Source organism: Brachyhypopomus gauderio, chromosome 14 (genome assembly GCF_052324685.1).
Source record: "Brachyhypopomus gauderio isolate BG-103 chromosome 14, BGAUD_0.2, whole genome shotgun sequence".
Taxonomy (NCBI): Eukaryota; Metazoa; Chordata; class Actinopteri; order Gymnotiformes; family Hypopomidae; genus Brachyhypopomus; species Brachyhypopomus gauderio.
This window is the reverse complement of record NC_135224.1, coordinates 7,629,822-7,650,406: the sequence shown is the minus strand read 5'-3', so window position 1 is coordinate 7,650,406 and position 20,585 is coordinate 7,629,822. Positions and strand designations below refer to the sequence as shown.

The following is a 20,585-nucleotide window of genomic DNA, read 5'->3' as shown; positions in this document are numbered from 1 at the left end:
TACGGTAATTGAATAAATCAGACCCAGCGTGTTGCCACAGAAAGACCTCAACGGTTACTTCCTATTGTCCCTTGTCATCAGCTCACATAAATATTGCAATGGTGATATTCAAGGAAATACAATTAGGGTTTTTTTTTTTTTTGTTGCTGTTGTGTGACCGTGCGACATGCTATTTCACAGATGTATGAATACATTATACTGCCTGTCAAAAGTCAAGACTCCGGACAGCAAGTGAGAGTACAGAGGTCTGTTTAATACTGCAATCAAGTTCGGGGTGATAATTAAAGCCGACTTGAAAGCCAAATGCGACCAGTAACGCGCGATAAGTCACTCGAATGCCTGTGCTGACAACAGCACACAGTGTTCTCTCTCTATGATGAGACCATGCCATCAATTATTAACAGGCTATGAGATCCCACCCAATCAACAGCCTTCCCCGCTGTTAGCACTCCAGTCATTCAGACAAACATGGAGCTATAAACAACAGCCTAGTCACCACTGACCCAGGCTTGTTTATGACCTAGAGAGCCCGTCTGGGTGTTAACAGCAGGGGTTAATGCTAATTAGGCCTGGTGGAGAAGCCTTGTAACTTGGTCAGCTTGTTTACTAGAATTGTAGGCCTATCAAGGAGCGGGGAGGGAGGGGAATGTTTTTGAGTCACTTTTACACGGAAGACTTGCTTGGTTTCTGTAAGCCAGTTCGGTCTGGGAAGGTAAAAATAAACGTTCCACAGAATAAAGGCTTCATTCTGGTTTTTTGAAACCACAAGAATTTCGTGTGCGTGCGAACGCGGCGAACGCGCGGGAGGAAGAAAGAGAGAGAGAGAGAGAGAGAGAGACGAGGAGCAAACATGAGCAGGACGGAGGCGAACGGTGATGAATGTTCTGACAGATCAGGTTAAAGCATTAGTCAGGCCAGTGATGGCAGGATATCTGACAGCATAAATACAGCCGAGAATAAATGCGGCCGGAGTTTGTTTGCTAAATGCATTGACGGGGGAATCTCGGATGCAGCCATTGTGACAAAGTGACGGTGGAGGCTAGCTCAGTCCCGAGAGCCCCAGCCACTGGCACACACGCAGTGATCATATTTCAACACATATTGACGCCATCAGGGCCTTTTAAGACTGAGAGCCACTATAATTGAAAGAAAATGATGAAAAATACATCTGTTTTTACAATTTTGTAAAATTAATTATAGATCAACACAGCTCAAATAAGTACGCTTTGCGCTTATTAGGTCAGTCGTGTGGTACGTTTGATCGGCCACGCCGCAACATCTATGTAGCTCTTAACACTTTGGCGTGTAGATGTTTTTAATGATCATACTTATACATATAACCAATGACTGAAATAGATGTGGACGAATGTTTATGTCTGCAAGACAAAATAAATGTATCTGACTTTAAATTCATTAAGCCATGCCCTAAGCTAATATGACTACTGGCAAATTTGTTAGGTTTGTCCTTTTAAAGGTGAGCCTTCGTTGGCAAAGTTGTGGTACTTGCGGAGAAGACCCAACACGTAGTTGCTAGCCATCTAAATCCAAGAGCATCCACACAGATATGCAACTCCAGCTAGTTAGACGGTCTCCATGACAGCTGCTGCTTAGCAAGCCACCTCGCAACTCCTCTCTGATTGATGGTGGATCAACAGCATTCTTTGTGGGACCTGTCTGCTCCAAAGCCAAATCACCGGCCACCTCAAGTCACCTTAGGCGAAAAAAAAGTGTTTAGTGCCGTGATCCTCAAAAATGTATCGAAATGCATCGTTTGTTTTTATTAATATATAAATAATTCTGGCATAAATCATTGACGCGAGCCTACCGCACCGGCATAATGGAGCATCACTAATGTCTCGCCGGTTCTAATGAGAGAGTGACATTTGTAAGGTCGAGGTGCAGGTTCTTGTCTATCAAGAGACTTTGGCGTGTTTGCGGAAAGGTCAACAGGAATGTTAGCAATCCAGCTGGTCTCTCTGCCTCACACCGTTTGATTGGTTTTCTTTCTCGTGTCGCCTTTAGAATCGTTCGCCCGTCTTATCAAACTCTTTTGGTCTTACTTCAATAATTGCGCGCTCGCTCGCTCGCTCTCTGTCACACACACAGCCACCCACACCATTTCTGCCTTTTTATTTTTTTTTTCCTTCATTGTGACAATTTTTCCACGTGTGATCAGAGATTATCTCGCATCAACTCCTCATTGTCTTTCTGCTGCTAATTAGCCGCTATAGTTGTTATGCAGCCAATCAGACATCTTGCCATTCAAGAAGGGTTGCTATATTTACATCAGATAAAAGCAAAAAGAGATGGGGTTGATGTGGGGGTGGGTGGATTGGGGAGGGGGGGGGGGGTGCTGAGATGTATATTATGATACAAAATTTGAGTCCTGTGCCAACTGAACAAATGGTGCGATATCATCAAGCTTATTAATCCTGATATGATAAGCCTCATAATGATTCATAACTCCCCCAAATCTTACCCTGCCCGTGAATAATTCAGAGAGAATATCGACTCATTATCCATTTCCTGCACACATATGCTGGCTGGCTTCCTTCAGTTCCAGCCTACATCTTTATTAGATGTACCCCACTGCATAACTTAACAATGGGTATTTAACCTAACTAAGGTAGCCAAAGAAGACATTTGGAGATTCAGACAGCCAATTCCACAGAGTACGAATAATACACTTAAATTACCATGTCCGACTCTAATCGAAACAAACGGGCCGTGATGAATGTAATTTGCCATAATTTGAAGTAAGAATGTGGCCTTGTGTTATACGCGGCCTCTCTATATCTCTCCACGCATCATCTTCAGAACACTCCTGTTTTTGCCAATTCACAATGGTAATTTCAGCCCAGCAGTTTTCTGGCCAGCGAGTGCTGATAAAGTTGCATGGCCAATTCGAGAGGCCAATATCCAGATGAAGGGGGAGCGAAATTGAGCTCCCGTTGTTTGTACTGTGGGCGCAATTGTCTCAATTTGATTAAATCAAGAGCAGAGCCATCCAGTCTGGGAAAGACGACATGAAGTAGTTTCACAGGCGGGGAGAGACATACAAACACCGTTGCACACAGCAGCGAACATGGGCAGTGATCGGGTGTACAATTTCGATGCACACACAAAGTGAACAAACCAGGTTTCTGCACTGCGTTTTACAAACACTAGGGCGGCGCTACAGCGATGCTCCAGCTGGTAAAGCAGGTCTGCACTAACTTCCTTCAGGCCTGCTTCTGGCTCGGACTTAAACACCACAGTTATTTACTGTTAATTCAGCACTGTCCAATATGTGCGGAATTAGATGAGGGTGATCAATAAATGATGACATCAGAAGGTGTGTCGTTTACTCGGTGGCTCGTGTGCCCCACCGGAGGTTTTCTCCTACGCCAAATAACTGTGATCTGGCCTGTACCTGATCAAACAGAAGCCACCCAGTAATAATTGCTTACGGAGACACACTGCATCTTTTATGAGCAAATGTTTGAATCATATTGGCCTTGTGTTTTTTTTTTTTTATTGGGTTTTCTGAGGTGGTGTTAAGAGTTCTGTTGGAACAGTCTCAGCTGTTTTTATTTATTATTTTTCTTTACAGCAGGACAAGCGTACGGAAACCAGTCTGATACTAAACACAAATGCAGTGGTACTGTGAGGGAATAGGCCGTCTGCACACTCTGAAGCATATGGCCGCTGTAATTCTTTGGCGAATTGGCCGGCTATTAATGACTTAACAATGCCCTTTTCTTGACTTCATTCACTAAAAGAGCAAGTTAGTTGGACATGTTGGACATGATGCCATGGAGAGTCCTGCTGGACATGATGCCATGGAGAGTCCTGCTGGACATGATGCCATGGAGAGTCCTGTTGGACATGATGCCATGGAGAGTCCTGCTGGACATGATGCCATGGAGAGTTCTGCTGGACATGATGCCATGGAGAGTCCTGTTGGACATGATGCCATGGAGAGTCCTGTTGGACATGATGCCATGGAGAGTCCTGCTGGACATGATGCCATGGAGAGTCCTGTTGGACATGATGCCATGGAGAGTCCTGTTGGACATGATGCCATGGAGAGTCCTGCTGGACATGATGCCATGGAGAGTCCTGTTGGACATGATGCCATGGAGAGTCCTGCTGGACATGATGCCATGCATACACATACATGTTGATCACGATGGAGGAACCTTTGTGTTCCTTTAAGCTACACTTGCAATTTTCTTTTGTGAACCACAGCCAACGTGGGGAGCATAGCACCTCTAATTATACCCGCCCTCTCACTCACAGAGCTCCAGCCATATGGCGCCCTTCAGAGGGGGCTAAGAGCTACAGCACACGCAAAGCTGCATGTAGCAAAGGAGCTGATTGTTAACAGGTGAGAAGAACACACACACACACACGTTCTCTTCCTCACACATGCACAGAGTTGAGTGACAGGCGCAGAAAAGTGACACGTCGCCTCAAAATCTCGACATCTGGCTGTGCTCGAGGTGTCAACGTCTCCCGGTTGTCGTTTATAACCACGCTAATTAATTCCAACAAAGGAAACTAACGAAGGAAATGGCACAGGTGTGTCACACAAACCTCTCTGGCTGACGAGAGCCTGCAAGAGCGTCTGTGCACATGTGCTATCTGCAATCTGCTCCGCGCTTTTATGAACACACATAATGGAGAATAAAACACAGGTACACAGGCTATAGAATTAACAGGCAGGAAAACACAAAGGTCTTACACTGGCTCACAGCACTCATGTTTTATAAGGGAATTAAAAAAAACTGCATTGAACTGCCCTGACTTGGCGTAGTCATATAAAACAACCACTTTCACATGAAAAGTGATGAATATCAACTGAAGGAATTCATACGACCGTCTTATATTTGTTTGATTTTGTAATAATTTCTCATTTGGCTTTTATATTGTGTTGGTACTTCTATCAATTTTCTAAATGCTTTTGTGAAAGCTGCACCAAGGTCAGAAGGTCATGAGCTGAGGCCTCTGAGGCTTAATGCATCCTCTACACATCTATCCCCTCCTCCTGTCTCTCTACACATCTATCCCCTCCTCCTGTCTCTCTACACATCTATCCCCTCCTCCTCTCTCTACACATCTATCCCCTCCTCCTGTCTCTCTACACATCTATCCCCTCCTCCTGTCTCTCTACACATCTATCCCCTCCTCCTGTCTCTCTACACATCTATCCCCTCCTCCTGTCTCTCTACACATCTATCCCCGCCTCCTGTCTCTCTACACATCTATCCCCTCCTCCTGTCTCTCTACACATCTATCCCCTCCTCCTGTCTCTCTACACATCTATCCCCTCCTCCTCTCTCTACACATCTATCCCCTCCTCCTGTCTCTCTACACATCTATCCCCTCCTCCTGTCTCTCTACACATCTATCCCCTCCTCCTGTCTCTCTACACATCTATCCCCTCCTCCTCTCTCTACACATCTATCCCCTCCTCCTGTCTCTCTACACATCTATCCCCTCCTCCTGTCTCTCTACACATCTATCCCCTCCTCCTGTCTCTCTACACATCTATCCCCTCCTCCTGTCTCTCTACACATCTATCCCCTCCTCCTGTCTCTCTTCCTGTCTGTCTGTCCTCCTCCTCTCATCTCTCTCTTCTTCTTAGGTTTAGTTAGTTAGTGTGTAGTTAGACTGCTTGCCTGTAACACTAGTGCTCCTCTTCCTGGCCAAGAAAACAATTACGTCTCCACACACACATATAAGCTTGGAGAATCAGAGGATCAGCAGTCTCCTGACATTGTTGCAGTTCTAACAAAACCTAATACCAAAAAGAACACAAAACAGCAAAAGAAACATCTCATGAATAACTCTCAGCTTCATTTATTTATACGGCACACAGTACAATACATTACAGGTTTTGACAACAGCCACAAGTGCACAATTAGAATATTTGAAAAGAACACTGAAACGCAGGCAGCAGCCAAGTGAATCATCATAAAATGATAATGAATATTTAAAACCAAACCCTGGCAACAAAAGGCAGCATGTACCCTCTCAGATGAATATTCATTATTCACTGGCTGGGAGACTTGGAATCCTAGCTATTATAGCAACACAGTACAACAGAACCTAAGTTTACTTGAGATTAAAAAAAGGGTTTATGATACATTAATATTGGAGGGAGTAGAAAGGTTTGAAAGGCACATTTCTGAAAATATCTTCCATTTGCAATCTTCTACATTAGGGGTGTGCAGGTCCAGGGCAGGAACTCTACCACCACACACGGTTTAGCTCCAACACAAAAGATCTTGATTAAGTGAATCCGGAGTGGCAGAGTGGAGTCAGGGCTCATTTTGCAGATGGCTGATCTCGAAGACCCGGAGCTGGGACCAGTGTTACATACACAAAACAAATGCTGAACCTCTCAGTGCCTTCACGTCATCATAGTAGTGTCTGGTTTCTCCTCGAACAATGACACCAAATTAGGCAGGGAAATTAAGCAAGGAAAATCTCACTATGTACACAGTTGCCTGATATTGTGATCGCTCATGGTTCCTTTTACTGTTGCGCTAAGTATCAGCACTCACTGTAGTGAAAACAACACGCTTCTTAAAAACAGGACCAGTTGGTTGTGTTGGGCTAACCTGTGTACCCTGCCAGACTGATCACTGAGCACAGGATTGAAAGTTTTGCATACAGATGTTTGCATGTATGTGTATACATGTGTATTTTCCACATTCTATATAATACACAGTGCCATAGTGTTCACTAGTGGCTAAAACGTGTTTGTGCAGGTTTCACTAGCTGGTAAAACAGGCAAACAAACATTAGAACCACTTGGACCACATGAGAAATAAATATTTCCTATATACATCTTCGATGAGTTCTCAGCTTTCTTCCTGGGGCGTGCGTCCAGTCTGGCTGAGCACCGTGTTCAGCTCTTGCAGGAGACTCTGGGGCATGTGCCCGACAGCCCCCCCGTACATTGGCTTCTTCTGCGGGGGTCTGCCACCATCACCTGCGATCGGGTCCTTGGGGGGTGCACCCCAAGTTTGGGGCTGGCCTTTGATGGCCATTTTGTCTGAGGAGCGGGAACGGTTTTCTTGTCTGTTCCTGGTCCTGCTGTGGCCTGGTTGGTCTTTGTGCCTTAAGCAGCCTTCCGGCGTGGCCGTGCTGCGTTTATGATCCGCCTCGTCCGGATTCATCGCCATGGCTCTCTCGGCAGGTGTCTTCATGCTCGCCAGACTGTTGTCCTGGGGATTAAAGAGGACAGCAACGACATTCAGGATCACCCCGGGCAATGACTTCTTTGACTTTTCTGCAATCAGGTTATGCGGGTTCACGGCGAGACCATTTCTCTAGAGCCAGAACCCGCGCTCCGAGCACCACTGAGTGAGCACTGCAGAATTTTCCGACATACACTTAAAAATAAAAGCGCTAAAACGAATCTCGTCGGGCGAGGAAGTACGGAAAGGCCTCGGTCCTGACCTCCTTGCCGCCTGCTGCCGCGATGCTCTCCGAGTGCCGGTGAATCGGACGACATTCTCTGCTGCTCTGGTGAACAGAAGTCTTGCTCTTCCTCTCGCACGCCGAGGTCCACAAGTCTTCTCCGTACTACACAAAGCCGTACAAGTTACACAAGTTACACTCACAGTACGATGACAAGAGACTCAAAACTGCATTCAAGTTTCAGACCCTAAATCCGAGCGGGCCGTCCATCAGGGAGCGGGGTCAAACGCCAGGAGGCCCACTCGTTTTCTCTCTTTAGTTAAACTGCTTATTTAAAAATAAAGCCGTGCAGGAACAGCAGGACGAGCTGGAAACTGGCCCAGTTCTGCACGTTTCTGCTTTCAGGGTAAAAGCGCAGGCAAAGTGCTCCGTGTCGTAAAACAAACCCACTTCACCACTCTCCCCTATCTTTAAATGCCCTGAAACTCCAGTCTCAGGTCTAACTAAAAGGAACTTTAAGACCTTAATGATGCAGGCACGACTGCACTGGAACAGTCAGCACCGGTACCTGAGCAACCGGAACACACACACACACACACACACACACACACACACACACACACACACACACACACACACACACACACACACACACACACACACACACACACACACTTTAAGACAGCCTGTACTTTTTCCGCAGAGACTTGGTGGCCTCTGATCCTCTTCTCGGCATATACATTCTCGTGTTATCATGGGAAGGCCTCGACTACCTGTACCTTTACCTCCCCAGTGTTCCTCGCCTGTTTCTATGGAAACCACACCTCGGAGAGTGGTGGTTAAAAAGATGGAGGAAGCGTGTGAAAGTGCTTCGGTCTGAAGGTATCAATTAATCTACTTGCTGGGTTGTCTCCAGCGCCCACAGTGCCTAGCAGAAACATTCGCTACAAGGTGTGTGGAAAAGTGTTGAAAAAGCCTTCAAACACATTTCTTCCATTCTTTCTTTGCTCTTTGTCTGTCTGCCTCTCTCTCTCCCCCCCTCTCCCTCCTCTCTTCCCCCTTCCTCTCACTCCATCTCCTTCTCCCTCTTTCCTCCTCCTCCTCCCATTCTTCCACTGTTTGCAGAAACCATCCCCAACGCTTAAGATATCTCCTATAAAAACCATTCAGAGCTCTTTATTTTTAACACCGTATCGCAGTATCGGGACAGAGCGGCGAGAAGAAGGACAAAAGCTCGCAATAAAATCAGAGGTCTGAGGAAGGCAGATAAGGAGCAGTTGTGCAGGACGGGGAGGCTGAGAGCGCCGCGCCACATCTAAATCACGGCCGGCCCCTCCCGCCACACCCGCCCTCTGCCTCCATTATTAATGCACAGTGAGCTGACTCAGGCCTTCGGAGTAGCGCCGCTGCGCTTCTGAGAGGCGGAGCTGGTGGAGGCGGCGGGGACGGAGTCGGTGTGATGGAGACAGTCCGCACGACCTTATTCCCGCTAAAAGACTTTTCCCAGATAATGTGATTTATGCCAGCGGAAAATGACCCCAAAAACCTCTCTCTCATTCACGCAGGAATTCGGAACCTCCTGTTTTGGTGGGAAACGACTGCACTTCACGTTACAACACGAGCGGTTTGTGGCCGCTTTACAGAGCAAATGCGTTTTCATCGCAAGAACCCGGTAATTGGGTTTGTGATATGTCATCCTGTAACGTGATGTTAGTTAATAAGTGTGTGTCATGGCGGACAGGGAGCAGGTGTGGTTCCGTGGTCGGTCATGAGAAATGGGCCACAGCACACACTGCAGTCCGCCAGTCCACTAGGCACCTCTGAGAAATAACAACTTGTAAATAAGAAACACCACTACCCAAAAAAACATTAATTCAGCACAGAGCTGTGAATCACATTCACAGAGCTGAGTCCCAGATGAGTTATAAGCCTGTATATCTTCTGTACCGCGTCAGGTCTTACCACAAGATATGCAACTATTGGAGAACATTGCTGCATTAAAGCTTCTCAAAGCTATTTTGCTGCCTTGTTCTGTGCCCTGTGGAAGCTGATGGGTTTTTCTACAATATCCTACTTCAGAAAAGAAACAGGCCCCACCCACATCATATTAATGCAGATAGTATGTTTTTGGAGAAAATTGTTGGAATTTTCCTTTAAGGCACTTTAATTAAGAATTTACATGTAGAACTGTAAGTGAACCCACTCACCTTGATTCTGATAATAGCTGTAACCCATTCAAACTGAGCGTCTTTTCCCTCGCAGCAGAAATTCCTTTTTGAGGGCATACAAGGTCATAATTAAACTGGTTTGCAGTCACTTTAATTTACGGCCTACTAAAATACTACAGTAAAACGTTTCCTATGTCTACCCTAGTTCAAGGCCTAAACAAATCTAGTGTAGAAATATAGAAATATTTGTTGATGACTGACTATAATTATCCAAAAATGAATTGTGCTTACCACTGCTGCTTTAGAGAGAGAATGGTAAAGCCCCAACTAGTGTGAGAGAGAGAGAGAGAGAGAGAGAGCGAATGAAAAAGACACACAAACCTTGATCCTCCCAGCATTTCACCAAGGACCCCATATCGATTCAGGTCTATTCTCAACTCTTTCCCACAGTCACAGAACGTGACCCCAGAGGCTTGGTAAGGCGCTAAGCAACCGTAAAATTCAGCTTAGCTTCCTCCACAGCGGCCTAAATAACACCTAAGTGTAGTTTAAAGAGCTGGTGGGTGGAATAAGAACTCGGGCTAAAGGAGGGTCTCTCTGCCAACAGTTCAGCCCATGATACTAATGGATTTAAGCATACAAAAAGGCAAAGATGTGGCACACATGAAAAACACTTTGCCACTGCTAGCCCCACCGAGGAGGCACGAAGGGAAGATGGAAGTCGTGCACCGAGAGACACTATGGCTTCCTGTTTACAACGTACCACAGACGTTTTTGACCAAAAACGGGTCGTTATCAAGCTGTGATGAGATTCTCCTCTGGGTGCCTTTTGGTTTCAGCCCAGCCAGTTTCTGTGCATTTCGTGCTGCTCGAAAAGAGAGTTCAAGCCTTCCGGTGCTGGCCCAGCTGTGCAGAGAACAGCAGAACTGGCCCGGGAGCGAAATACAATACTGCCACGCATGACGCGAGGACGACGAAAAAGGACCCGATATTACCGCGGCTATTACCTGCTGGAAACCTGCCAAAACATGTCACGTCTACCAACTCAGGTGAGCTTGGAAAGACATAGATGACGACGATGAAGAAGCCAGTGAAGAAGAAGAAGAAGACAAATTATAGGCCTCAGGCCAACCTGAGCTGCCACCTGTCTTCATCTGTTCTGTAGCGCCCTCTCTTTCTCCCTCTCGGCTGCAATGGACGTTGCTTCTTTAGCGCTCTCGCGAGCTTTATTCTTCAATCAAACTTTATTCTTCTTCATCTGAAGGGAAAAGCTCTAGCTCTCTGCACTTGGAGAACACGAGTCCTCACCATCTCCCTCACCCTGTCCTGCTTCTCACACGTCCAACTCTGCACTCGATGCCCAGGATCGATTCCTCCGTTAATCTCTACTTCTTCCATCTTTCCCCTCCATCATCCATCCCCCCTTCCGATCCCAATCCCATTTGAATATGAATCAACCGCTATTATTCCAGACGCAGCAGTTTTGTTACACTCGCATTGAAAGAGAAACTGAAAGTGATAACTGGTGAAATATTACAAATCTACTACCAAAGATTATGTCAAAATTAATAAACAGAAGCGAATCTGCCTCCACGGCGTTCACACTGAGAAAGGACAAAAATTATCATCTGTATTTGTTAAAAAGCCAATTACATTTAATCAATTGGGCTATTGTGAGATAGAGGTAGAGTACTTCAGAAAGCCTTTCTCCAACGCCACGCACACTGACACAAGGCTTCGAGACAGCCGCACACTCCACGTGATGTTAACAAGGACGGAGGACTGCACAGAAGAATTCGGAATAGATCTTAATATTTTTTTGAAATATTAGTTTGTCTTCTGTGGAGACAAAATTAAGCTTGAGTAATGCGTTTTGTTCTATAGGCTTTAACTTCCATATGTATTATGTCCAAATATCTAAATATGAAATGTGAATCTCTTTTTTAAGCGTACAGTGTATTATTGCATTTGGTGATGATATGGGGAAAAATAATTATGCACAACTCATTTGTAAAATGTGCCCTTTAATTGCGTTTTCCTGCATGATTTACTACTGGATGAATGGATCCAGGCCTTACTTGCTTGGTGGCTTCAGTTTCTTTCTCAGTCCCAGGTAGCATTTCACAGACTCCACAGGAACCTCCCTCTCTGGCTTCGTGCTCTAGGGAAGAAATTACATGTAACACAATATCAAACCTCTAATTTGCGCCACAAAGATGTGATAACACATGCGCGCACACACACACACACACACCATACAAGGCCACATGAGCTCCTTATAGAAATAATATTCAATTGTCGATATTTCTAAACAGCTCTTTGTTGATTATATCTGTTGGGCAATAACATATTTACTTGTGTAGATGACACTAATGTCTCTGTCAAATTTCACCACATTTTCCCCAAACTATCAGCGTAAGTGCAGGAATTGACTCAGACTTGCAGTTGGGCGTAAATGGCTGAGCTGAGCTGATATTCGTTTATTCCCCCATGTTCTTTTCTTTGAAAAGTGGAGAACAACGGCGGCATCCTGTGTACAGACGTGCGGAGCCCAAGGGTCTTGTTTAAACTAGCATATGCCAACAAGATTCTAATGTTGCCTTGAAGGGCTGTATTTCACACATAATGAACATCCAAGAGCAGCCAGACGAACGCAGTGATAACAAATCACGACAAACTCACAAAAAAACTGAAAACCCCTTTGCCCACACACAATTAAACCTTCCCCTCCCCCACCCCACACTCACTTGCGCAAGAAAAAAGAAACTTGAATAACAATAGCACCAGAATATCAATGAAATTTCAGCACCAGAGCCGATTTCCACCTTCCTCGCTCAATAATTAGGAGAACGTTCTGAAGTACTCGCATATTACACTAATTAAGCAAAGAACCTCACTCCCTTCCCGCCCCCGCACACCCACGTACAAACACACGTGCACGTATGCCGCTACGACTCTGAATTATTAACGCACGTGGCGTTCTGTGTGAGGAGGTGCGTGAGCGTGAACCAGGCGTGCCCCCGGGGGGAGAGAGCGCGGATCACACGCAGCACGGCGCCAAGCAGCGCACCGCTACACTTTCACAAGCAGAATTGCTTTAATCCTTCCGCTGCATAGAAGGAGCTTCACGCATCTTTACTTCTCAAAATGGAGAAATAGGTATATTACCACCCCCTCTCCCTTTATAGCATGCTGCAAATGGGCCGTCCAATTGGCCCAAAGGAGCTAATTTCATCCCATCTCGGTCTCTTAATCATTAGCTCATCTGAAAGGGAAAATCGAGCACTGCTGGGATGAAAGGCTGCACTGAAGCACAGGGGCGAGGCAGAGAGGCGCAGTGGCGCCCCCGCAGGCCAACGGGGGGTGGTGCGCACAGCCGCCGATCACCGTCGAACCAGAGAGCGCAAGGCACAAGGATCCCCACAACGGCAAAACTCCGGCGGGGCATGGGGGAGCGCTTTGGGCGGGGTCAGCAGTGGAAGAGACAACTAATGAGAGGTGGAAGAAGAGAGAGAAAGAAGACAGAAGACAGAAGAACAGATCCGTACTTTGGAGTCTCTGTGCAGCAGCAGTTTCTTGTCCCGCAGGACGAGGTATCTGTCCTGAAACTTGTGTCCCGAGAGCAGTTTGGAGGAGCCATCGTTAAACCTGAGCTGTTCTCCTTTAGTGTAGTCCTTCAGGTCTTCTAGATTAAACACACACACACACACACACACACACACACACCAACACCCGCCCCAGAAACCCAAACACACCGAGTGATTATTAGAACCGTCATTTGGCAAATACAGCACTTCACACGTCAATCAAGATCCTCAAATCTATCTGTAATAGTTCCCTTTACTACTATAGATAGATTTTATGAGGATATAGCCTACAAATTTAAACAGCTTTGGGACCAGCTAATACCTCTGTAATCAGAAGGATGACTAATAGATATTAATATCATTTAGTGAGGTGTGAAACAGAAGCCATTACTCTGCGTGGGTAAAAGGTTGCATATGATATGCTGGTTCAATAATAGACTATTAAAGACCAAGGTGCTCTCTTGACTGCTATTACTGTTTTGAATGTCTGAGGGAGTGGCGGGAAGCTCGGGCTAAACGAGGCCTGAGTAAATGTGCCAGACCACATAGTGAGAATAGAAAGCGCATTACATTACCTCGGACATTACATTGCTGAAAACGCAGGTGCGCCTACAGTAACAAAAGAGCTCCTGGCATAAATACATTCTGCCCTCGGTCTGCCCCCCCCCGAATGGCCGTCCCGAGGCGGGAGGAGGAGAGGTGGAAACGTCCTACCTGCAGTGGAGGGCGTGTGGGACGTGGGGAACTGTTTGATGATCAGAAAAGCTGAGGTGGGATCTTCCAGAGTGCTCCACTCCAAAACCTGCTCCAGAACCTTCTCCCTGTAGTGCAAGGGGCGCTCTGAGAGAGAGACACGGTCCAAATGTGGGTTACAGTCTACGGGACGTGTATACGGAATTTAATGAAATTTAATAAACATGTGCACATGTCAGGCAAGACGTTAGGAACTGGAGTCAGTTTGAACTATGTTAAATCATGAATCTCCTCAGAATACATCTCCCAAATTCTTAAATCTTAAATCAGGTCTAACCTTAAAATGTCATTAGGCAAAAAAAAAAAAACAGAATCTATTACAAATTAAGTAGCTTTTTAACTGTTGCTTTTGGCCTCCATATGCACATAATTGCATTCTGCAAATTTGCAATTTTCCCTAGCCAATCTTAGCCTGATTACAAAACACACTCAAGTGCAAAATGGATCTATTATCCAGTCCTAATTTGTAAAAGGGAGTAACACGGTACATGCCATCAGTGAGTGGCGTGCCCACATCACAACCCCCATCACCATGTTCCACAAACAGCTACAACCACATCACAGTCACTTAATAGTTTCTCATAACTGGAAGGAAATTAGACCTTCCAATAATAGGATTACCACTTGTATATACATCATGGCCATTTCTGTAACGCACACTACAGCTGCAAGATGGTACTTCACTGTTTAATAGGTTGCTAGTATAGGCCACTAACGTCTAGATGGGAAGGTGTGAATAAAGACTCTGAGCACTTCTTCAGCCTGCTGACAGAGTCCATGTTTCAGCCTGGTTCACTTCAACTCTGCTTGCAAATGTGTCGTACCGAGTTCTCCGTTCTCGATCACCTCAAACATGGTCCACAGATCCTGGGGCCGTGGGTCTACGCCCTTCAACTGTAGAGTGCTGTCAGCCAGCTCACCGGAACGCATGGTGGGAGAAACCTAGTGAAGCGGACAAGCAAACAGCCGTGCTATTAACATTATGACCACCACCACCACCACCAAAACAAGATGTCTCAAACATACTTAAATACTAAACATCCGAGTTCAAGTTGTGGTAAATATATATATGACTTGAGGATAATGCGAGTGTAGATAATGCAATGTGAAACCACACACACACTCTCACACAGTTTACTGAGGTTTCACACCTGCATAAGTCCATTACCTGCAGCTTTCTTCTACTGCTGATAAAACACAATTACTCACACAATTAAATGAGACACTTCTTTGATTAACTCCTCTTTGATTTGGTTGGTGGCAGTTATTGCCCCAGGTTTACACACACACACACACACACACACACACACACACACACACACACACACACACACACACACACACACACACACACACACACACACACACACACACACACACACACACACACACACACCTTGATTAAGCAGCAGCTTCCTGGCTCCTTCTTTTCCAAATAAACCTCAAAGATCAAGTCACCTGCTGGAGAAAACTGTAGACACACACAATTAATTTGCTTCATATTGGAATCAAACAAGACATCTCACAAATACTTTGAAATAAACCACAGCACGTAAACCTTGCCACGCCGTGCAGTTCTGACCAGCTGCTCATCACCTGGAAGGAAGCCACACCCACCACTGCAGTGAAGGCTCAATAGCTCTTTTACAGCTGAACTGTTGGTCACATGACCAGTTCCTTGCTGGGCAGTGGTAAGTTGGCTTTATGGTTGTTTCACACATAATAAGAACCAATCTGCAAATTCTAGCCAGCCTTTACAGAAGAGAAAGCAGTGTCACCTTATATTACCCAGAACCACACCATACATCCCACTGCTGTAATAGTTTTTCTACTTAATATTTAATGAAGCTTTAATAGAATATATTACTTTTGGCTACTTTACGTCCTATAGAAAAACAACACATGAACTGAGAGCTGAGTCAGGATTATCAGCAAGTGTTAAATGGAAACTCAAGGGGCTTTTGGACTTTTCCGGTATTAAACCAATCAACCACACACTGCGAGCACCATCAGCACGTTCCTCCACACCTCCACCCACGCTCCTTCACCACCAACCCAGGCCACAGCAAGAGCCTCACAGGTCACCGTTATAGCGTCTGAACCCGACACGCCATCAGAAATGAGGTTAATGAGTCATAATGAGTCATATCGGTTCAACAGACGTGCCCATCGGGCCATCGCTCAACCTACCATAGTGGCGCAAATGCATACAAAAGGACGTCATGATTTTTTCTTTCCTTTCAGCCTTTATTTCTTTTTTTTGGGAAAAAACAGAGATCTTTGATGCCAAATGAGACAGTGAAAGAACTAACCAAATGACAGGAAAAAGAGAGTTTACTGAAGAACTCGGCATGCGGTGTGATGGCAGTGATTAGGCAGCAAACAAAGTGCAATCAACATTCCATTCACATGCATCTACACGAGCCACAGCTGAAGTCAAACATGCCACTTAACAGTACGGCATTACGTAAGCCAAAAATAAATAAATAAAATAACCTTGACCCCTCTTACTTTCAGCAACTGCAGAGAATATTTCAAATATTCTCTTCCTGGGTAAGCTCAATGAAAAGGTGGCTTCTTCTCAATTATACGATTGTCTTACTTCTGACAGCTTAAATGAAGTTCCCGTCTGCCTTTCTGGCTAATCAAAGCATTTTAAAAGCACTTGCTAAAGTTCTTAGTGATCTTAAGAGTAAAACAAGAGACCAGTGCAGGTAAATCAGTACTGCTTTTTTAAGATCTAGATTTAGTCCTGCTTCTGATACTCTTGACCACGAGACATTACTTCATTGGCTACAGAACTGGGTTGGTCTATTCAGATCTGTTCTAAATTGGTTCCAAGCCGACCTGAGCGGCCGTGAAAACAACGCTGCACTGTGGAACTGAGTGCTCGAGCGTCTTGCTTTGTCTCAAGGTCACATCTTTGGAACGGCACTATTTAATCCATACGTGCTCCCGCTAGCCAGGATAATTAATAAATCCATCAGTATGCAGGTGATACACAGCTGTATACGTCCCCAGCCGCTGACCCTCGAAGGTCCATCTCGTTTGATTGTTCGGAGACGGCATGAAATCCTGCATCACAACTTTCCACAGCTAAACAAAGACGAAACTGAAGTCCTTGTTGAGACCGGTGAACCAAACATCGCTTCTGTCCCTGGTGTCCTCATGTTTGAAAACTAAAAGCTTGTCAAAACCCTGTGCTTTGCTTTTGACAACACCCTTAGCTGTAATAGCTATATGCATGCAAATTTGCATTCCGTCACCTGAGAAATAAATTCAAAGTGAGGGACGTTCGACAGACGGCAGAGGAAAAACGCATGCTTGTGCGTGAGTGCGTCTGGATGATTCTGGTCTGCTCTTCTTTCTGGCCTACCAAAAAACTCCATCACTTGTTTGCAGAAAGTGCAAAACGATGTTGGCATGCAGGGGAATACGGGAGCAGATTTCACTTGATCTCTGAGAACTGTGATGGCTACCTGTGTCTTTTAGAAGTGATGTTAAGATACTCCTAGTGACCTTTAGGTGCCTTCATGGTCTCACTCCATTATACCTCAGTGAATCGATAGCAACGTATGTTCCTGCAGGGAGGTCTCGGATCTACCCACAGGAACACACCAGCAATGCCCGACTAAAGCAGGTGAAGAACCTCGTGTTTCATACATGTGCAACCGCACGGCAAACATGCAACATGGGAATATCAGCATTGGTGTGCTGTGTGCAGTGCAGGATCAAGCATCCACATGTGCAAACGGAAAAGCCCCTCAGCCCCGCCCCCAACCCCGCCCCTCAGACCCGCCCCTCAGCCTCGCTGATCCCGGCTCCGCAACACTCCACTGCCTCTCCTGAACACTTTCCTCTTTTCATTTGTCTTAGTGGGTTCCCAATTTTCCCCATGACTTGAGGGCATAGTAATAGAATTGACCCTTCGGAGTGCCTATTCTGCAAGGCTGCATTCGGCTTAAAACTTCCCCCTTCTCAACTTGAATGTAAAAAAACACACTACCACACAACAATAGCAACAACATTAATGTGTTTTTTTTTTCTTTTTTCCATTTGCAACTCATGCAGACAGAAAACACCGCTAGCACGGACACAGACGAACAAATGCTGACACACCGAACAAAACCGCGTGATGCAGCTTCACGGCGCACGTGCAAACACGCGCACGCATTCGGACAGCCTTTAAAATATGCGCATAACTTACACCGCCGCACATTTATTAAACAAACACCATGTCTTGCTTTCTCCTCCTCAGCTAGGCGCAAGCCTACCAGTGAGGTTAAGAGGGGTGACTTACTGTGGTGTCCTTCCACCTGGTGATAAAGCTGTTCTCTCGTTCTATCTGCCTGACTTGTTCCTCATTGACCTGGTTTAATGGGCACACAGATAAACAGCAGGTGAGAGACAATGTCACATGAAAACTCTCTGCTCATCTCCACACCACAGTCCACATGTTAGCTTTCAATGATTAGGAAAGTGTTTTTTTTGCTGCCAAGTCTGTTTTTGATACATTTTCATTTGCACCCGAGTTTGGGAGGCTTAGAGACTTAATTTCGTACAATAACATTAATGTATTACAGTAAAATCTGGGCTTGGCTTTGAAGACACAACTTTTCCAAAACAAAGCATGCGCTAAAAAACCTACTTCTCTTTGTGCTATCTATTATCTGTTCAAATGGAGAGGAAAATAATGAGGAGTTATGTCACACCATTCTGTGCAACACTGACAGCTCCCTGTATGGGGATGTTTTAATATGCTTTTCCTTCTGGCTTTCTGTTGTGCTGTGTGCTTTTTCACTGGAAGTGCCTGCCAATCTTTAGTTCAGCTTGATGCTTATTCGTCACGCAAAGGCTCATATCTCCCACTGGTGCAGGCTGGCTTCACCAGACGCATGTGTGTATGAGAGAGAGTGAGAGAGGCCTGCCAAGGGGGAATTAGCACTCCACAGTACTTCAAATCCCATTATATAGTATACAGGGGAAAAAAAGTTATTGCGCAACAGCAAAATCAACCCCTTCTCAAGTGACATGCAATAGGACGGCAGCGTTCGAGATGTCACATGGATATTTATCCCCATTTTCTTCCATTTTCAAGATGTCCAGGCAAGAATCCTCTTAACTGTAGGATGCACATTAACCTGCCGTTACTTCCATAAGCTGGCTGTGTGTGAAGGTGACGTGACACCAGCTGAGGGCTGATGGCAAACCCACCTGCATTGCCTCTTTTGTCACCTCATCCAACTTCAGGACCATGGACAAGGACATTCAGTGGGATTTCAGAACTACTGCATTGGACAGCGACCAACAGTGGGCAAGCCCACAAGGAACTGAGAAGCACAGCCCTTGGCTAATAACAGGCCCCGCCCACTGCGGTCCCAGTTGTGTCAACCATGATGAAGATGAAGAGAAGGACAAATCAGCACCAGAGTGAGTCTGGAGGCACCAAGGATACTGTCCAGCCAGACCCCTGTATCTCCCACCTCAGCTCAACACTGCAGGCTACACAGGTAGGCCGCACACTGGTCTCAACCCCCTCCCTGAACCAGCACATCAGTGCAACTGGCCATCCCCGCACCCTAATCAATTCCTTCCCATCTTCCCCTGCAATAAGGCCACGCACACAAGCCCAAGACCTAAATCAGTAAAATGTGTCCAAGCACATTCAGGCAGCCCTACTCTTAGAGCCCCCCGTCCACGGGGACAGTGTGACATTGTGTGGAGGACACTAACAGAGAAGATCTGGATGTAGTTGTTGATGAGATCTTCCACCACCCGCGTCTCCTGAACAGCACGTCCACCCGTCTGGAAGAGACAGGACGAGAACACACACGCCAGACTGGCGCTCTTCATCTGGTTAATGTGAGAGCAACTCTGGATCCTGGTGAGAGTGTGAGGACATGGACACACACACACACACACACACACACACACACGCACACACGCACACACGCACACACGCACACACGCACACACCAAATACATTCAATACAAGAATCAATAAGTACAAAACTCTCATATGACTGTCACATGCATATGTATGCATACTTGAATATGTTCAGTCCAGAAAAGACACGCTGATAATTACAATGCTTACACAAATGCTTTGCCACATACACCAACATGCACGTGTACTCCCAACACACAAATGGACACATAAGCAACAATCAGGGATAAATATTAAAATGACTCAGTTTGTGAAGAAAACAAAACAATAATTGTGGATCATCACAGGGGAAACGTTAGGTCGCCATCCAAATCTGTCAAAAGGGAAAATGAAGTGTTCTCCAAACAATTACAATAATTTCTAGAATATTCCAAGCAATCTGACAGGCCCTCTGAGGGTGTATGAGAAAACATTCACTGAGGGCTTGTAAACCAGACTTCAAAGCACCCAACAACACAGGGAACAATGTGGGGTGTTGGTTTATAAAAGCTGGTGATGGTGACTCAGGAATTTTGTTCAAAAGAGCTCATTACAAAACTCTGGAAGTCCACTAAGAGTTGGGTGTGTGTGTGTGTGTGTGTGTGTGTGTGAGAGAGAGGGGGAGAGGGATAGAGGGGAAGGAGAGGGGGAGAGAGGGAGAGAGGAAGGGTGAGAGAGAGGGGGAGAGAGGGAGAGAGGAAGGGTGAGAGAGGGGGGGAGTGAGAATGTAAATGAGTG

The 20,585-nt window shown here is 45.8% G+C and overlaps 1 protein-coding gene across 1 annotated transcript in view; it reads right to left on the bottom strand.

Moving 5' to 3' along the window:
- Nucleotides 1–5,824: 5,824 nt before the first annotated feature.
- arap2 (ArfGAP with RhoGAP domain, ankyrin repeat and PH domain 2) overlaps nucleotides 5,825–20,585 on the bottom strand; it is a 68,215-nt gene continuing 53,454 nt past the window's right edge. Inside the window, 11 exon segments of the mRNA XM_076972499.1 lie at nucleotides 5,825–7,217; nucleotides 7,453–7,578; nucleotides 9,621–9,684; nucleotides 9,873–9,908; nucleotides 11,660–11,742; nucleotides 13,130–13,266; nucleotides 13,883–14,008; nucleotides 14,746–14,863; nucleotides 15,318–15,392; nucleotides 18,222–18,290; nucleotides 19,655–19,802. Coding sequence (XP_076828614.1) covers nucleotides 6,852–7,217; nucleotides 7,453–7,578; nucleotides 9,621–9,684; nucleotides 9,873–9,908; nucleotides 11,660–11,742; nucleotides 13,130–13,266; nucleotides 13,883–14,008; nucleotides 14,746–14,863; nucleotides 15,318–15,392; nucleotides 18,222–18,290; nucleotides 19,655–19,802 — 1,348 coding nt within the window. The 3' untranslated portion in view covers nucleotides 5,825–6,851.